The sequence below is a fragment of the Coenobita brevimanus genome, chromosome 50, assembly GCF_032717465.1.
Source record: "Coenobita brevimanus isolate Jiangsu-jjx chromosome 50, ASM3271746v2, whole genome shotgun sequence".
In the NCBI taxonomy this organism is placed as follows: Eukaryota; Metazoa; Arthropoda; class Malacostraca; order Decapoda; family Coenobitidae; genus Coenobita; species Coenobita brevimanus.
Window position 1 is genome coordinate 45,894,341 of NC_137003.1, and position 12,059 is coordinate 45,906,399.

At 38.2% G+C, this 12,059-nt stretch overlaps 1 protein-coding gene across 1 annotated transcript; it reads left to right on the forward strand.

Moving 5' to 3' along the window:
- The first annotated feature begins 3,311 nt into the window (after positions 1-3,311).
- On the forward strand, positions 3,312-3,653 carry LOC145399774 (tyrosyl-DNA phosphodiesterase 1-like). Its single transcript, XM_080272322.1, has one exon. It carries the CDS (start codon positions 3,312-3,314, stop codon positions 3,651-3,653), a length of 342 nt encoding a protein of 113 aa, XP_080128448.1.
- Positions 3,654-12,059: the final 8,406 nt, after the last annotated feature.

Here is a 12,059-nt window from a genome sequence, read left to right on the forward strand (position 1 = left end):
ATAAGGAAAGAAAGACAGAAGCGGGAGCATAAAGTCACCCGCAGGCAGAAGGAAGAGAGGAAATGGCAGACACCCAAAGCAGCACTACATCGAGTGAGTGGATGGCAAGCGCTCTCACCTCCCAAATATGATCTTGATAGTTTTCTTATTCATGCAGTGACCAAGACGAATGAAGAATGTCTTATACAATTATAAATCCAAACTGCATGTACATTTTAATATAGGCCTTTCCTTGTACAATAGCTGAACAACCTCCAAGACTTATGTTAAACCTGCAAATGAGGAATCAAACCAAAAAAATAAATAAAATAAAATCAAACTGCCCTGTACTTTATTTACAGTTATTCATTTATCACACATTGCCTTAAAATGCAAATGATACCAAAGGATATTAAAAGATAAAGGTTATCACACAAAACTTAGCAGGTGACATATATTCCTTTATGTACTGGCAATTTACAGTCCAAAGAATCTCTAACATAACCAAGACAAGACACTGTGGAACTATTAGGCAAGATAAATAACCTTGATTAAAATTAACTGTAGCTGTATATAGTATTAGAACAATAACACTGATACACAATTAACACAAGTTTACATAAATATCCATAAAAGCCCTAATGCTGCAGAAACACATTGCATAAAAGTTAAAATGGTGTAAGACACCTTGTATGACTCACATGTTAAATAAAGTCCCTTGCACTTTTCTGAGGTTAAATGTGTGCACCTGAAATGCAAAGCTGAAAATTCCTTTTGTCTGCACTGGCACAGTGATAAGGCAACTAAACACTCAGCACTTATGTCACAGGCAACATTGAGACTAGATGGGAGGGAAAAACAAGAAGTTATTATTATTATTATTATTTTTCACTCAATCAGATACATTTATGTGAAGCTACAGAATGTGGTGAAAGTTTTTGGCATATCAGATAGAGCCAGGATTCCAGGGGCTTGAATGATAAGTGAATGGAAGTGTGGCCCATTGGACTGGGCAAACTTGGGCTGTCTGGATGCTGCTACTCCTCACCCTCATCTAGGGTGGGAATGGAGGTGTGGATAACGATGATTACAATGATGAAGATTATGATGATGATGATGACGATGACAATGACAATGACGATGATGATGATGATGATGATGTCCCCCCCCCCCCTGTTTCAAGCTATACAGAGTCCATCTTCAGTGACAGATTCTGGACCTGGGCTCTGTTTAACCCAAAAAATTAGAAGAATAAATAACTTCTTATCACATTCCTGTTCTTCCCTCCCACCCATTCTCATGCATTTGTTGAAATGAAGCAGTTGTACAGACAGCCTTGCATCTCCTGCAATACAGATGACTTACCTGGAGACTCCTTTCACCTGTGAATACAAATTTCCAATGAGATCACAAAACATGTTGTGGATCTCCCCAACCATGAATGCGGAAACACGGTTAGTGTGGTTGTGGTGATGAAAGCATTGTCCTATTAACAATACAGTTTCTCTGTATCTATATATCAAATACTCCAAATCTGATTCAAGCACAAAAGTAGTCCTGAGCTTTAATCCTTTAATATCACAATCCAAATTAAGTTAACAAACATATTGTTATGAATTTCTTAAAATTAAATACCAGTAAGAATGATTTAGAGGACCATGATGATGGAAGAAAAAAACATCAAATAATAATCTGCACTACTGCAGATATGGACCAATGTACAAATTCCTTAGATGGGAATTTTTCAAAAGTACACTTCATCCACTCTGTATGCAATATTTCACTAACAAATACAGTATATACATAAAAGGCAATTATGCAGTACAAAATAAATAATAATAATAATAATAATAATAATGTTCATAAGCTAAAGAACAGGCACTTTGAATAACCATACTTCACAACCAACAGTGTCACCAGTCAAGTACCTTCCACCATACAAACACATACAAGTATAGTACACAGTATGCAGTTGTTGTTATATATTGTATACTAAGTGGTGACAGGTAAGTAGCATGCATTAACTACAGTATAACTAATGAAACTGGTATATCAATGTTTTCATCTGAAACATACAATAAAACGGTAACAATGCATAAGTAAATATCCACTCAAACCTTGATTTAAGGGACTAAATGGGGAATCAACTTGTCCCTTACTTGAAAATGTCCATTGTTTTACCACATAAAAAGACATTATGAAATGCAATGATTGTTTCACTTATCTTACTTATTTATATGATTATATTAAGGGTACTGTATAAAGAAACATATTAATGTGTACAGTATAACCTAGACATTACATCATTTTTGAATGGTCTTGTCAGTTTGTCAGGTAGAATATGGAGTCCTCTAAATCCAAATTCCCTTAAATGGAGGTCTCTTAAATCAAAGTTTGAGTGTAATACCAAAATATTATCTTTACACTACCTCAATAGTGTTATGTTAGTAAGCACATGCAGTTCAGTGCAAAAGCTACACTGCTGAAATGTTCAACAACACTACCTGCTGGTCAATGGCAGAGATACTATGAAACTGCCAATACTTTACATGACAACTCAAGACAATAACGAGAAGCACTGAACAGGATATCCGGTAAGTTTATTTCTCCACAGAATATTAGTTTTGAGGACTACTACCAGTGCAGCAAACTGATATTCAAATGAATGAAGTGGTATGAGTCATGCAGTATCCATGGTCCATTATTCTACTACAGCAATGATTAATAATTCTACAACTCTATAAACATTTTAACAATATCTTGCTCACACTTATTATGAAACCTCATGCCTGCTTTAATATACAGATTAAGGTTATACCTGTTCACTACTAAAAAACTAATGTACAGGTATTTACAAAACTTTAAAACTGGCTTTCATATAGGAATTGTAACAGTATTAAACTGCAGCTTTCAAGAATGGCAAAATATTACCTAATAATACAAACAACTTATTAAGAGTCAACTCTCTGTTTATGCACATTCTAAAAAATTTGGAACACTTACAGCAACTGCTGAACTGATTCAGGGAGCATCACCTACTGTACCTCTGTTACTTTTATTTTTTTTTTTATGTCCGACTCTGGGCAAAGGCTTCAGGGCTTATCCCAAGGCCCAGTGGTCCTCCTACACCACTACACATGTCACCACTTTGGCACTAACACCCACCATCCATACTGAATACATGCTAGGGATGTCTCATACAGGACTGGTGTACTGGCATTAGCGTGGGTATTTTTAGGACAGATCATCTTCCCCAGTGAAGATGATGTGAGGAGTTGCATTGAGGGACAGCATGGCCTGTTTCTCTCTCAAGCAAAGTATGATGTCCAAACATGGAGCCCAGTCTGTACCACATGTGGCGAAGAGAAAAAAAGAAACTGACTCCTCACATGTGCCACATCAAGACGTATGCCCCCATCAGGGATGATACTGCTGCTGAGTACTTTATCATCACCTCACACAATCTCTCCAAGGCAGCATTGGGGGAGGTATCTGGTTGGTCCAGATTTACCATGCTCAATTATGAGGTTGGGATGCTGCTCCTACCAAAATTATTACAGACGGGCAGCAGCACTTTTAAGTTTGGATCCCCTGAAGAGCCGGCAACATTGTCGCTGCCATGTGATGTACCACTGACCCCATACCCAGCTGGTACTAAACCATGGTTTTCGTAATGCGAGAAAAGATGCTGTCATGGGGAGCTGCATCTAAATTCACTCCCCGCATGCTGACCCTGCCACTGACAAAACACCTTGGACTACTGCCCTGGCTCCACAACCCACGATGTTGACCCACAGCACTGGCACAAGATAAATGACATGACTGACCCTTGACACCGGCACAGGATGAATGACACGACTCCCCTGGACATGACTGCCCCACTGGATATGACCAGATAAGAATTGGTAACATCATTAGGAGAACAGCTAAACTGGTAGTCCTTTTACATGAGGTGGGTCAGAGTTTTGTTTTTATAGTTTCCTGTACACCAGGAAACCATTTACTATGCTGGGTGGTAACCATATAACCAAACTTTGGTGCCTGGTGGTCTACTGGGTAATTACGGCACTCCAGTCAAACTGAGCCTGTGTAGGTTTATATCCAAGGGATGGTTGGGGTTTATTGCTCACGTAATGCCACTCAGGGATGAGTGTGACTGGTCACTCTCCTCTTAAATGTCAGGACCAACTTGCCCAGCCCCGGGCACCTACATTCCTCATGGGGCAACGTAGGATTGGATGGTGAATGATGATGAATGAATATTTTACGACATGTCAGCAGGTCTGGTAGATCAGTAAAGTCTGTTTTTATGGAATTCAAATCCTTAAACTGTTCCCTGCCCCAGCTGGGATTCGATCCTAGGTCCTTTAGGACTGTAGGCCGCCTCTCTATCAATTCACCTGGAGTGCTGTTATTCTGTCAAAATTAGTAGTTAGATGTGTATGGGACAGTTTACTGCTGTTTGATTAAGGTATGAAGAGAGCTGTATGGTGAGGTGATGCAGGATACGGAGGGGAAGGCCAAGAATGAGATCAATGGATGAATGAGGAGAGTGACAGTTGAAGGGAGGCCAGCCTGATGGCAGAGTCTGTGATAGCATGAAGATCTGTTAGTGGCCCCGCCTTCATGATTTAAGACCAAAGGATATAGACAGACAGAAAAGAACCAAGTGAAGAAATATTCCTTGATATATCAAGAGACCAGAATGGCCACACTGACTGAATAATCTAATTTTTACTGTAGTATGAATTCAAATTAACTGTGATTTTAGCATGGTGATTGTCAAATGTGCACATTCAACAGAGACAGCAGCTGCAGGGTAGTGTATGTAAACATCTTTACCTGACAAACTGATGGATTTAAAATCTTTTGTTGCATTAGTGTGGCATGATGCTGTGTGTGCACACCATGACAGTGACCATGTTACTGTAAGTCTTACATCCATAAAAGGGTAGTAAGTGAAATTTTAATATTTTTTGATATTCCTCGTCTAAAATGTAAGAATTTTGGTAGGACTGGGAACATGCTGAGAAGTGGAAGACGTCAAGTGGGGCAATGTGTGAAACAAGGGAACCTGGGACAGAAGGCTGGGGCATAATTACAATACCCAGGCCAGCAGTCACCATAAAGGTAAAAATGCCATTTTATTGATATGGCTGCAGCCTACTATAAGATGTCGCAAAAACAGCAAGTTGACTATATTCTACATCTTTGCCTGTGCACGAGTGTTTACATTTGTTTGGTACTAATCAGTCATGCAATATGATACAGTAAATATCTTACAGTTCAAGTTGCTAAGTACTACACATTACAGCTTCACCATTCTAAGGCTATTTCTCATCACCTGAGGTCGGGAAGTTTCAAGCAGAGAAAGAAATGTAAATAAAACCAGTAAAGTGCACTTTGTGAGCACATGACAAGCAAGAGAGTGTTTGTACATATGCCAATCATCATAAACTTTCAACATTTCTGGTGAGGTAGCTGAACAAAAACAAAACAGTAATTGACCTAAAACATTTACTTTCTCACGTTTTCTCCCTGGTTATGCATATGGTGAGGTGCCTTAGCATTTATCACACGCGCAATGTTCACTTTTCTGCCCCTGACTTGCCGTGTCAATGAACTGCATCGGTAAACACCTGGCTGCTGATCAAATGATAAAACCCACAAATGGGGTGATTACCATGCTGATTTCACTCCCTAAACACTGAAAAAAATATTCACGTAAAATTATGAGCATACTGAATTGTTAAAATTCATGCAAGACAACAGCATTACAACAGGAAATCTTTTTAACTCAGTTTCATAGTGAAGCATGTCAACTGAAGCCCTAGGTACATTCTCTTGGAAAGCTGGGATTCCAAGAGGTTTCTTTGGTCTCATGAGTAAATATATAGCTAAATACAAAGTATATTGCATGTATCTACTACCTGCTGAAAGAATCTCTCCTCTATCTCACATGGTAGGCAAGTTATTGGCCTCTGAAAACCATTGCAGTTGGGGCATGTCATGTTGGGCTGCTCATTTCTCAGCTGCATGTAAACACTGCTTCACTTGCTCACTCATAATACATCCCTGCCCTTAAAAATAAAAATACATGGCAATACTACACAAATATAAAAATCATTTGTTGGTGCAGTTGCACGATACCTCCAAGTTTCAACCATCAATGCAAATTTGGCAATGTTTATAATATACCATGGTATGTGGGGGCACTCACCATCCACTCACTTGATGTAGTGCTGCTTTGGGTGTCTGCCCTTTCCTGTCTTCCATCCTTCCTCTTCTGTCTTTCACTCTTTCCTCTTTCTTCTGCCTATGGGTGACTTTACACTCCCTCTTCTTTCTTTCTTTCCTATTCCTTCTGCCTATGGGTAACTCTACACTGAGTGACAGCCCAAATTATTTCCTGTACACCAGGAAACCATTTATGGTGAAGGGTAACCATATAACCAAATTATGGCGCCTGGTGGCTAGTGCGTAATTAAGGTGCACCAACCGGATTAAGCCGGTGTAGGTTTATATCCAAGGGGTGGCTGGGGTTTACTGCTCATGTAATACCACTCATGGATGAGTAAGGCTGGGTACTTTCATCTTAAATGTCAGGACCAACTTGCATAACCCTGGGTTCCTACACTCCTCATAGGGCAACACAGGATTGGATGATGGCCAGACGGATGATTTAATTGTCAGGACTGTAAAATATCTTAATACATAATAACCAGCAACATACATAATATAGCCTAAAGGTCTGGTCAGTGTCAAACCTAGGGGCCAAAGGAGGTGACTTTAGCACCTCTCCAGAATGTCTCACACCAGCACAATAGCCCACAAACAGTGCCTCGTGACCATACACACACACAAACAAATACAGGCCTCTAGAACATTTCAACAACAGTATAACCCACGACACAACCCCTACTAAACGAGAATGTAGGAATCAGACATCAGAAGGGGGCTGACGATCGTAGAGAAAGGTTGGCAGAGAGAGAGAGAGAGAGAAAGCGAGACAGGGAGGTTGCTAGCGGGACTCTACTTCATACTTCACGCGTGTGAGAGACTTTGTTAATATTTTCAGGACTGTAAAATATCTCGATACATAATAACCAGCAACATACGTAATACAGTCTAAAGGTTAGGTCAATGTCATAATATCACAATTAAGCAACATTCTTGGAAACTACAAAACCACTTGCACATGTCATTCACACTGAGCAACATTCTTGGAAACTACAAAATCACTTGCACATGTCATTCACTGTATTTCCCTAGCAACAGGTGAAAAATGTACCCTGTGTCCTATAAACAATGCCTGGTAGATGATAGATACTAAAACCCACCCTCAGTGCTGACACAAGCATGTGATGAGCAACGACACTGCACATTTTTTGCAAGTATTCTTGTATCTCATACTGCTTAAGAAAATTGTGCCTCTTTTTTCCTATTATTCAAGACTAGATAAACATGAACACAAGGAATACAGCTGAACTGGAATTAGCTTGAAAGTTTGTGATAATGAATCTATGATTCTAAGAACTGCTGAACTGTGCATTTCTGAATGTTGGAGTCTTGATTCCTAGTACTTACAGTCATTATAAAACCCAGGACAACATTATATGATCCATTAATTACAAGAAATTACTGGTATTACTTTGCTACAAGTGACTAAATACTGATGTTCTTTAATATTATAATTTACCAACAATGCTACTATGTAGGGTGGAAAAAGAATGCTGTAGCTTCCACAACATACAGTATGCTGGCAATGCAGTAAAATCACTCTAAACACTGAAGGTCCTGGAAATTCCCTCTCCAAACTGGAAAATAACAGATTATGGGACATAATTTGACCTTAAACCCTTGACTCCCCCCCCCCCCTCCGTAAGAAATTACTATACTGTACTCAATTCACGGAATGTACTAGACCATATCTCAAGAAATTTCAAGTTACTATTACAATGTAGCTTGGCAACCACTTCTGAGGCATGAAATTCTCTCTCTCTCTCTCTCTCTCTCTCTCTCTCTCTCTCTCTCAAAAAAAAAAAAAAAAAAAAAAAAAAAAAGCTAGATTAAAGTTGTGTGAACAGTGAGAAATCATTGTTCACAATTACCCAACACAATGCATGAACTGCAAGACATCTACTGTATATCATAATTGTTTGACCATGAAAATATCATGAAAAATAATATTGGAAAAATTTAAACACCTCCAAACTAAGCAAATCAGTTTCATATAGTAATTTTGGTTTATACAAAAATATCACATTATTCCTAGCAATAATATCTTATTACCAACCTGAATGTTCGGCAGCCAAAACCTTTCGGTCATATTTTTCATAAAGAAAAATAACTAACATGAACAACTAACACATATGTACAAATTTTAAATGTACTGTACAGTTATATACAAAATGATTATCATAAAAAAATATTTTTTATTGCAACTGACAACCAATTGTAAAAACTGCAAAAAATTTATGGCACATCACTGCTGTTTATGGCAAATCTATGAAATTTTACTATTATAAAACAAATTAATAATGGAATAATACTGACATTCAACAGATGATAAAATTTTTATCAAACTGGTAAGTGTAATGACATCTATGTCATGCTTGTCATTCGATATCTGTAAAAGGTATAATATATTAAAGCAACCTATGAGCGACTGGTGAAAGCTTTTTGGCTATCTCTTTACTTTGCAGAAGCGTGGTAGGTGGTGGCGAAGATCATCCCCTCACTTGATGTAGTGCTGCCTACTTCTTCCTTCACCTTTATCATTCTTTTTCTGTGTCTGCCTTCCTCTCTTCTTATTTCTCCCATCTTTCCTGTCACTTTTCATTACTCTTCTTTCCTCTGCAAGTGACTTTACACTGAATAACAAGCCAAATGGCTTTCTGTAAGCCAAGAAATCATTTACAACACTGGGTGGTAACCATATTACCAACCCAAATGTGTTCCCTATATGTCAACAAGTGGGTTGGTGGAGGGTTAGTGCCTGTAAACCTAATTCAAAGACAAAAGGCCACCTCTTACAGGATTATGCTGTCTGGCTATAGATACACAGACAAATGTATAGACTTAGCAGAATACTGCAATTTTCTCTTATGCTGAATTTCCAATTCTCTTCTTTCTAGCTGTAAGCAAGATGATTATTCAACAGTGATGTTAAAGTAACTTTTTGATAAACTGCACAACGAATTAAAAAATTAAGATATTCTACACTCTCTTTCCTTATCATATGATTTACCACTTTTACACAGCTAATGACCATTAACATAAAAACTAGTACTGTATTGTTCTTTATTTCTAATTCAACAAAGTTTAAAAATCTTGGGTTAATATACAAGCAACACAGAGTGCCAAGCTGACAAAGTTTATCATTACAAATTCATTTCCATTTTCTGAAGCACCATCAATGTCATTAAACAAATGATATGCCATAACCTGGATGAAGATTGCACTGAAATTTCAAAACAGTGCAACAGTACTTAACCCCTGCCCAGCTGCTTACCAGCATATGACAAAAGTCTGCTCAGCTAAACTGACTCGGGTTAAGCAAAAACAATAACAACCCTCTCAGTACAATGATGTACTTAGATTCTTCCAACCTCCAGACACTTTTACTAAGCTTCAGGGACTTTCTAAACAGGATGAGTTCCATATAGTTTTCATTAACCAATTCAGTATGATACCTTTCCATCACCACCACATTCCAAAGCTGAATAAAATTGTCTGAAGATTACAATAATGAAACAAAACATACACCATAGTAACAAAACACACATCATAGTACTAAAGGGTTAAACTGTGTCATTACTTTTTCACAAAGTGCCAAAATTTAAAGCACTGTGTTATGTCCTCACATCCTATAAAATATTAAGAAAAGGAAACAAATCCATGACCTAACCTATACTAAAACTGCATCATGATTACTTCAGGTAAAAGCTGTAACTCATTATATTAACTCCTCACCTTCATGTAAGGATACATGAGAAAACAAAAAACAAAAGTGCATATAAATTACAATCTTACTAATCCCAATGATCCAATATATTTTTTTAAGTCATCCCCCATTTTTTGTGGTTTCAACTCCTCTGGTTTCAGTTATTTGCCAAGTGAGTGAACCACCACAAACTACACTAATTTAAGGTGCACTTTAGGATATTTAAAAATATCTGTTAAATCATCTGAGCATACACTTTTAAACAAGCAGATTCTAGTGCACTTTATGGTGATGTTGGGCACTACACAGGGTTTTCAAGCAATCACATACAGTACTTAAATTATGGCTGTGGTGACACTTAAATGAGGATGACTGCATATTCCTCCTTTACCTTAATGTCCAATTTGGATTAGAGAAGATTGTTTTTGGTCTAGAGGGGTCTGACAGATTCTTCATTAACCCTTCAATAGAAGAGATCTGTCCTAAACTGAATAAAATCATCTGGAGATGGCAAGAATAAATAAAACAATATAACATCAAGCTGAAAAGGTCAAACTTGTAAACTCCACTTGAGGCTAAGAGGACCTGCATTGTACTGCACATACAGGGCGATCCACACACAATGCTCCTCTTCCACTATGCTAGGCAATTTCTCATGCATTGCAGGGACTACTTAGTCAGCATTAGCAATGTTAATCCTGCATCATTCATTAATCTTCTACTCCAACTGCCACACCTACACCAACAGACAGCTGTCCCACATTGCATGTCATTGGGTGAGTTTCTAACACAGTGCTACTGAAGGACCACCCTGTATATTCTTAAAATGAGACAAATGGTACATGTTATATGTTATATACTTACCTGTATGTACGAATTAACTAACTGCTGAGTATGATGGGCATTATTGTAAATGATAATAAACAAGAAATTATAAGGAACATCAAAATACCTCAAAAAGGAAATTTCAACTTGTGTTAACACTGTACATAAAAAATTTCATTCACTGTTAATTGTAAAAATACTGTAAAGCCTTAACACACAATTTACAGCATACAGAAAACTGCAGGATGTCATCTTCATTAAAAATATCATGTTAAATTTTTTTTATGGGACTAATCACACAGGAACACCATCATGCATACAATACTGGTACTGTAGTCATTTTACTGTGAAACGTGTCTGTCTGTATAAAAAAGCATAATAAATATGAAGACACACACAGTGCCCTGAATTGCCATTGCTTCAAGATGCTACACATTTTTTTTTTTTTTTTCTTTTTTTAAAATATGAGGAAAGTCCTTATATCCAGCCAGTTTCCAGTTAACAGCCAGGGGAAAAAAAAAAAAAAAAGGAGGGGGGGACTGGTAAAAAAAAAATGCTAAAGTAAATCCTAAACCAAAATGGTGCTCTCACACTTTGGTCACAATTCTCTCCTTGGCTGATTACACAGATGGTGGTAGGTGGAGGCGCTCACCTTCCACTCAACTCATGTAGTGCTGCTCTCGGGTGACTGCCCTTTTCCCTCTTCCCTCCTCTTCTGTCTTTCTTTCCATCAGTCTTTCCTCTTCCTTCCATCTACGGGTGACTCCACACTGAGTGGCAAGCCAAATGGTTTCCTGTACACCAGGAAACCATTTACTATGCTGGGTGGTAAACGTATTACCAAATTATGGCCCCCGGTGGTTTTGTGGGGAATTAAGTCGCTTCAATCATACTTGGTCTGGGCAGGTTTATATCCAAGGGGTGATTGGGGTTACCACTCACATAATGCCACTCAGGGATGAGTGAGGCTGGTCACTCACATCTTAAATGTCGGGACCAACTTGCCTAGCACAGGGCTCCTATACTTCTCATGGAGCAACACAGGAGTGGATGATGGAAGGGGGGGAGGGGGGGGAGTGCAACTCCACAGACATTATATAAGAGGATCTTAACTCACAGTTAGGACACTGAATACAATAATGAGGAATTTTGATTTTCATGAGCAATAATACAGAACAATATAAACATTTAAATAACGCCATATTGATTAGGTACTTCTAAATCAAGCTTCCATTTTTCAGAATTGACTGTGGAGTCTTCTGTAACTGCAACGTGTGTGTTTGATAGTGGTGTAGCCAGGGTGGTCCTG